Source organism: Terrapene carolina, unplaced genomic scaffold (genome assembly GCF_002925995.2).
Source record: "Terrapene carolina triunguis isolate 2854851 unplaced genomic scaffold, T_m_triunguis-2.0 Scaffold12191, whole genome shotgun sequence".
Taxonomy (NCBI): domain Eukaryota; kingdom Metazoa; phylum Chordata; order Testudines; family Emydidae; genus Terrapene; species Terrapene triunguis.
The window spans coordinates 1-7,930 of NW_020676542.1; the positions used below are offsets into that span (position 1 = coordinate 1).

General features: G+C 62.4%; 1 protein-coding gene across 1 annotated transcript; it reads right to left on the reverse strand.

Moving 5' to 3' along the window:
* Nucleotides 1-200: 200 nt before the first annotated feature.
* On the reverse strand, nt 201-7,409 carry LOC112111131 (rho guanine nucleotide exchange factor 19; the record flags this gene model as incomplete). Its single annotated transcript, XM_026661610.2, has 8 exons — nt 201-1,208; nt 1,331-1,435; nt 2,176-2,255; nt 2,807-2,965; nt 3,527-3,690; nt 4,415-4,504; nt 4,973-5,047; nt 7,280-7,409. Coding segments are annotated over 8 exons (961 nt in total), but the record flags the coding sequence as incomplete, so codon positions are not given.
* Nucleotides 7,410-7,930: the final 521 nt, after the last annotated feature.

Here is a 7,930-nt window from a genome sequence, read left to right on the forward strand (position 1 = left end):
GGGGGCGGCTCAGGAGGGGAATAGCCCAGCAGTGGGCACGGCCCAATGGAACCAGTGAAAGAAACACCCTTCCCCCAGCAGTAAATTAAGGCCTTTACTGACGCGCGGCCCGTGCAAACTCAGCCCCTGCCCCGGCTCTCCGGCCTCTCCTGGCCTCTCCCTCCTCCTTCGGCTCAGGCTGGAACAGCGGGTGAGACAGCAGCGGGGGCTGTTCCCACCCTGGCTCCTTTGCGGTGCTCCCCAGGCCATCGCAGGGGAGCGCCGGGGCCAGCGTGCCGGGCCAGCGGTGCCCGGGCTGGCAGAGCAGTACAACCTCCAGGGAAGGAGAGGGGCCTGAAGCCCAGCTTTGGCGATGCTGTTTGGGGGGCAACCCCCTGCCTTGCAGCCCCCCTCAAAGAATGGGCAGCTCCGGGGATCACTAATGGGGTCCCTCTTCCCTGGTGTGATGCTGGCCCAGGCTGGCAGCGGTGGGAACGTGCCCCCACCCTACCCCTGAGAAGCCTGGGGGCCGTGGAGGTGGCGCGCTGCTCCCCCCACCGAGGTGCCCATCCCAGCTGGGGAGACGCTTGCCTGGCTGGTCCCTGCGCTCCAGGCAGATGATGCTCTGAGTGGGGGAAGCCTGAACACACGAACGGCCGCACTGGGTCAGGCCAAGGGTCCCCCTCGGCCAGTATCCTGTTTCGGACAGGGGCCAAGGCAGAGAATTCATTGCCAGATGGTTACCCCCGGCTGGCCGTGCCCGTGGGGACCAGGCCAGGATCCCACCCAGAGCAGCCAGGAGACCACGTAGAGAGCACGGAACAGCAGGTCTGTTTGTGGAGAGGGTTCCCGGGGCCTCGTTCCCTCCCTGGAGCCTGAGTCAGCGGTGGGGAGCGTGGAGACCGTGGGAGATCGGCCACCTGTTGCTGCCGTCGCCCGGTGTAGTTCAGTGGGTGTGCCCAGGACGCTGGCTCGGCAGCCCTGCCCCCAGCATTGTGTACATGGTCCTGCCCACGCCGCAGGGCTCCGGCTGTGTTCCCAGAGTCTCTCCCGGCCGGCACCCGGGCTGGCTCATGCCTGCTCCTCCTCCAGCTTGCGCGTGGCATGCTTGAGCCGGTCGTTCTCACGCAGGTTGCGCAGCCGGGCACCCCGGCTGGTGATCTCCTCCACGTGCCCCTGAGGGACCCAGCCCCTCTCCCCGTCCGACAGGCGGATTCCCTCGAGCCAGCCTGGGCGGGAGAGAAGGAAACATTAGAGCGGGGGGGGGGGGGGGGTGGCACTGCCTGGCCTGCCAGCCGCTGCGGCTTCGGGGCTGGAGAGGGAGAAGAGCGATGAAGCCAGGGCCCCTCACCGTCGCTGGTCCTCGTCTTGACCCCCAGGATGTCCGCCTTCTCCAAGCTCAGCTCGTCATGCTCCTGGGCCTTGTAGGCCTTGATGCACTGGACCTGGGCGGTATCTGGAAGCAGCAGCAAGACACAGAGGGTCACGCGCCGTCCGGGACCCCAGACAGGGCCCTTGTCAGCGGGGTTTGGGGGTCCGAGGGAAGGTGCTGAGGGAAACGCAGCGATTGTCATGCTCCGGTTATTATCCCCTTCGATAGGGCGCGGCCTGGGCTGCAGCAGGAGCAGAAGCCTCCGCGGCTGGTATTCTGCTGCTGCCTTTTGCCGTTCGGAGCCGATCTGGGCCTGACTGGGCCACGTGCCGAGCGAGGATCAGGCCACACCTGCAGCCCTCGGCAGAGGGAAATGGAGGTGCTGCTTTCGGAGCGCCAGCAGGGGGAGGAGCACGGAGCCAGTGTCCGGCTGCTTCTACCCAGTCTGGGACCCTCAAGGTTCCACCGGGGACAAAATCTCCCTAGTGATGTGGCTGGACACATCCCCGCGGAGCCAGTCCAGCCCTGCCTGAGCTCGGCTGGGAGCAGTGAGGGGCACGTGACTCCGGAAACGGCCTGACAGAGGAGTGACTGCTTCATGGCACCATGTTACCTGTGTGTGATTGGGGCACCTGGACGCTAGGTGCTGGGGGCAGGGGAGTACCCAGGGATGAGGGACAGAAGCCCGAAGTCACAGCAGAGCTGCCGTGTCCGAAGCAGGGTCATGCCCCTGGGACCTGAGACTTTGGCAGACTTCATCCTGCTGCGGCCCAGCTGGTCCCTTGCTGGGTTCCAGGAGGGGGGCGGGCGCGTTCTTGGGGTACCTGCGTTCTCGGTGACATGCTCCCTGTCCGTCTGGGGGCTGGAGGGGACCATTGCCGAGATCCACCGCTGCTTCTCACTCCTGCGGGGCCAGACGGAGCTGGTCAGCACAGCCCTGCCAGGACAGGCGAGGCTCCCAGAGAGCCCCCCAGACCGACCCCCTGATCTGAACAGGCTCAGAACTGGGGAGAGGGTCACCGAGCTCCACACAGGCCAAACCCAAATCCCAGATCCTGATGCCCCACAACTCCGGGACGGTTCTGATCCAGCCCCGGGGGCAGGGCCAAACTTGGCAGCCTGTGGCCCAGCTCTAGTCCTTGCTGGAGCCTTGTGGAGCTGACCCGATGGGCACTCTGGTGAGCCTGCCTCCAGGGCCAGCTGGGTCCCTCCGTACCCGGCAGCCTGGTGGCTTGGGGGATGCGTGTGATGCTCTGTCACAGGCGGGCTTGGTGCCCGTGTCAGCTGTGCCCACTGCTGGGACACTGGCGCTGCTCAAGGGCTAAGCAGGCCCCCTGCTGGCGGAGTCAGAGGCAGCTCTCCGGCCATCGCTTAACAGGAGCCTCCTCTCCCACTCCCCTGGGGAGCTGGGCTGGGGTGTCCCATGGAGACGGCCCTGCCCCACTGGACACTCACTCAGTCTGTGCCCGCAGCAAGACCTGGTGCTTCAGCCGCAGGCTGTCGAAGAGCTGGAGGTGGAAGATTTGTCCCGGGACCCCGTGAAGCTTCCTGCTCAGGTCGGTCACTTTCAGCTCCGGCATCTTGGCGTGAACAAAGACGGCGAATTTCCCCGTCCTGGGCGAGACGGGCAAAGGGAGAGACGGTGACCAAGGGGCAGCAGCTCCCGGTGCTCACCACCGGCGCGTGGCAGGCACCAACGCCTGGGGAGCGGGACACGTGGCTCCTGTGCAGGAGGGAACTGGGAAACGAGGCACGGGCAGGATCGGCTTTCACTCTGGGGCCTGCCCCGCATGACAGACGGGCCCAGGCTGCGCATCCCCCAGGACCTCTCCCCTGCGGGCCAGAAACCACGATGAACTTGTCTGGGCTCAGAGCACCGGGTGACTGTGGAGCCCCAAGCGCCTGCTCCCGAGCTGTGAGCCGCTTTCTCCGCCCAGCCCAGGGGCAAGTGGAGACCTGGCAGGAGAGCTGTCTACAGCCTGTTAGCCCAGGTTCTCGTCCCACTGCTGGGAGGACAGCGCACCGCCCCCTCCTGCTCCTCCGGCCCTGTGAGTGCGAGGGGGCCAGCGCGTGAACTCCAGCCGAGGAGAGCCAGGCCGGCTAGACCCATGCTCTGCAGGACTATCCCATCCGTCCCATGCAGCTCGCCCCGCCTTGCCCCGCCCCGCCACTCACTCCTTCCTCCGGGAGAGCAAGAGGCAGTCGTTGAAGAGGTGGAGATACACCATCTTGGTGGAGAGCTTGAACTTGGCGGCGAGGGTGCTGATGAGCTGCATGTCCACTTCCACCAGCTCCCCGTGCTTCACGAGCCAGCGCGACTGCGAGATCAGCGGGAAGATCTGCCCAGGGCCCCGGCCCAGAAAGGAGAAGGAGACATCAGAGCGGGAGGGTGTGCGAGGATCGCCAGACCAGGACACATCAATGGCCCAAAAGCCAGGCCATGGCGTGAACTCCCATGATGTAGCTGCACCAGGGGCTTGGCTGCTGGAGCCCTGGGGCTCGGTAAGGATGGGGAGCCCTTTACATTTCATTCTGGCTGTGGTTGGGGTGGGATGGCTGGGGGATCAGTAAAAGATACAGCGCGCGAAGGAATATGGGGCCATATGGACAAGGCATCCAGCGCCCATAGACTCCACGACTCCACCCAGGTCAGCGTGTGAACTCAGAGCCCATCACCTGCATGCTACAAGACTGGTCTTCAAACCCCACTGGAGCCTGGGTTCCTAGGCAGGGCCGACCGAGCGTCACCCTGTCGAACTCACACAGTGTCAAACCCAGATGTGTCTGTGTCTAGAACACCTTTGGGTGGGGGCACACCCATGGGGCGTACGTCTGTCTCTCTCCACTGGACACAGATTGGCACCAGCTGAGGATCTGGCTGTTTCGCCCCTGTGGTATCTCCTGCAGCCCCTGGAGTTGGCCCAAGACGCACATGCCCTGGCTGTGTTTTCTCGGGGAGATCCAGTCTCGGTCTGTGTTCTCTGGGTTCACTGCTTTCCGGGGGAAACCAACTTTCCAAGGACTCTGCCCCCCCCTTCCCCCCACATGAGTCCCCGTGCTCACCTTACTTTCAAAGTGGATTTTCTTGTTCAGATGAATGAGCTCCTCGGTTCTCTTCATGGACTGGACGCTGGCGTTGCATTCCTTCACGAGCTGGGGAGGCGAGGGAGCCGTTAGCCGCCGCCACGCCAAATCTCCGCTCAGCCAGTGCAGAGGGGCCAGAAAGCCCACAGGGCCGGCCAGCTGAGAATCTCCCCCAGATGGCGCAGAGCCAGCAGAACTGGCCCCGGTGTCATCCCCAGAGAGCCCTGTGCTCCAGACAGTCCCGGCTGGCATACAGTCCTCTGGGGACACGGGGAGCGTTGTTGCCAGCTGGTGGAAGTTAGAGCTGCCCCAAGGCTGCTCTAACCTATGCCAACGCCCAGGGTTTTGCCAAGGTGTAAGCAATTCCCTGACAGTCCCCTCTGTGCCGCACCGCATTGCTACTCAGTGCCATGGAGAATCTGGGCCAAGACCACAGAGAGGACCCACAATTCTCCCTGCAAGGACACGTGCCCCAGTCACACACACCCCCGAATCAGAATCCCATTCTGAAAGCCCCTCCTGGCCTTCGCCAGTTACCTTCTTGAGCTGGTTGAAGGCCTTGGTGGCCGTGGCCTCGTCCCGGGAGCCCTGCAACGTGCGTTTCAGGATGTTCTGCAAGCAGGAGGCAGAAAACGTATCGACTTAAGAAGCTTCAGACGCCCCGGGTGTGAGTCCCTAGCCAAACCCCTCAGCACCACAGATCAGCAGCCCTGACCGGTACCGGGCTCACCGATCAGTAGCATGAATCCAACGCGAATCTGCCCCAGGAGCAGAACGGGTCGATGGCACCAGCGGATGCCCGAGCTACAGACTCAGACCTGTAGCGTGTTCGCAGTCGAATTCGGCTGGCGCCCGGTGAAGCCAGGGGGACTTTGCTGATCTCAGCACAGGCGCTCGGTAGCCCAACGATTGTGAGCTCTCCATGGCAGGGGACGTGGCTGGTGTAGGCTGAGCCCGATGCACTGTGACCCTGCCCCTGGGGCAAACCTTTACAGGGCCCTTCGTGCTCTGCTCTGGCCTCCTGGCTAACACAGACCAGGACAACGTGATGGCAAAACCGGCCAAATCCAGTCCGCTCTCTCTGGTGCCGGTGACTGTCCCCCGTCCAGATCCACGAGGAACGGGGTCCCGTGTGTTCTAAAAAGCAACTTAGGACACTTGAGCTATTTAATAACAGTCCTGGTCCCGGGCACGGTACCTTGCCATGGGGGTAACACTTACAGTATTGGGGGGCTTATATTGGGCCCCCCACCCCTGTACTGGGAGTTCCAGGCAGCTGGGGAAATCTTCACCCCCATTTTACAGCTGGGAAACTGAGGCACGAAGGGGCTGCGACTTGCCCGAGGTCGCCTAACAAGCCGGTAGCAGAGCTGGGAATAACACTCAGGTCTGGCTCTGTCCACCAGGCCACGCTGCCTCCCTTGGTTCCCCTGAGCACTGCGGCAGCAGCCAGCGCAGGGAGTTCGCTTCCAGACGCAGAGTTAGGCGCCTGGTGCCAAAGGAAGGGATGGCCCAGCAGGGGTGTGGATCGAGTGGGGTAGAAGAGAGAGGGAGGGTGGTAGCGTACACTGACTCCAGGCTGCCACTTGAGGTCACCAGTGCCCTACATCGCGGGCCTCTGAAAGCCACAGCTCTAACTGTGAAGCCCAGAGGTGGCGGCTGCCCAAGTCTGTGGCTCGGATATCTCCAGCCTGTGGGAAGCGGCACGTTGGACAGTGTGGGAGCTGTTTCTTTACATCTGGATCAGGCCATCAGGCAGGGGCCATGCGGGGGAAGTCCTAGGCAGATGCTCTCCAGGGAAGCAGAGAATGTTCCTTGTGCAGTGTTGGAAGAAAGTGGCTCCCTCTGCTATTCTGCTCCATTGTCACCCGACAGCTCGCGATCGCGTTATGTTTGCCGATAGCTGGGGGAAGATTTAATAACAGAGCCGGGCAGGACACGGGTGTTCCCGTCCTGTGACAATTTTTTGAGGTTCAAAACCATTTCCTGTTCCTTACTGGGACACAGCCGAAATCGTTCGGAGAGAGAGGGAGAGACCCACCCCAGAAGAGCCAGAAGCCGGGTGGGTAGAGCACTCAGCACGGGTGCCAGAGACCCTGCTCTGAATCAGACAGATTCAGCCTGAGTTCCCCGGCCTTGGACAAGCCACGTCGTCCCCTCCGTGCCTCAGTTTCCCCATCCGTAAAATGACAATTGCTGCCCTTGTAAGGCACTTAAAACACCCCTACCCGGCAGTTTGGCGGGACCTGATCTCTGATCTACATAGAGAGCTAGCCGGCAGAAATGCCCTGCAAACAGGTTTGAAGCAAGCCCTGCATTGTTGGGTTGCTAACACCACAGGACCGGGCTCGGCATGAGAGATGGAAAGTGAAACCGCCTAAGACTGACCAATGTAGTGCCACCGAGAGAAAGGGCGTTGGTGGGTGGTGAAAGGTGACATGGGTTTTAACAATCTCTGGGGGACATCCTGCCATTTTGACAATGGCTTCGCTCTGCTTGTCACTCGGGCGCAGCCCCCAGGGAGCCCATCGGGAATTTGGCCCGAGTAATAACAAAACAAACAGAATCCAAACAACGGGCCGTGTAGTAACACTGAGCCCTCCTCAGCTGCAGCTCTCCAAGCACTTCACAAAGGTGGGGTATCCGCATGGGACGGGGGAAACTGAGGCACGGGGAGGGGAAGCGACATGCCCAGGGACGAACAGTGAGTCCGTGGCAGAGATAGGCCTTAGATTGCATGTGGTGCCCTATAAGTCAGGGCACTTCCCTTTAATGCCAGGCCAGCTCTGGCTGGACTGATACTCTCCAGTTACACCTCTGCCCTCCCTCCCCGCCGGGGCTCACCTCCACCAGCATCTGCAAGCGCATGACCCTCTGGAAGGGCAGGATGAGGAAGGAGGTGAGAGGTAAGCGCTGACACATTGGCCCCTCTTCCAGCTTTGCCAGGATCCCTGGGAATTTAGGATTGTCCTGCCTGGAGAAACGTAGCCAGGAATGTTAACAAGTCCCCAGAGCTGAGGTGCTAAGGGAAGAGGCTCCCGGGGTGCCAGGGGCAGCACACACAGCCAGGTCCCCAAAGCCCACCGGAGTTGGCGGGACTTTCCACTGACATGAGTGGGCTGTTGGATCCGGCCACAAGCAAGCACTGAGGCACCCGGAGCTCTCCATCGCAGCACCCAGGGGCCTTCTCCAGGAGCTGTCACCCCCGCCCCAGGAGACATCCCCGCAGGAACCAGCAGGATCCCGGACAGGGCGTGACAGGAGCCTTCGAACAGGCCAGGGAGGGAGGTGGTGGGAAGGGGAAACTGGTGAGAACCGCCTGGCATCCCTGATGGACCAAATCCCTGAAGAGCTAAGAGGAGACAGGGATGGACACATAGAGATGGGGGAAGGGGTGAAGGAGGCTGTGGGGAAGACAGGGGACCCCCAGAGCTCCCCCAACCTACTCACCGGCCCCCATCCTGAGCTCCCCCCTGCCTGCTCACCGCCCCCCCC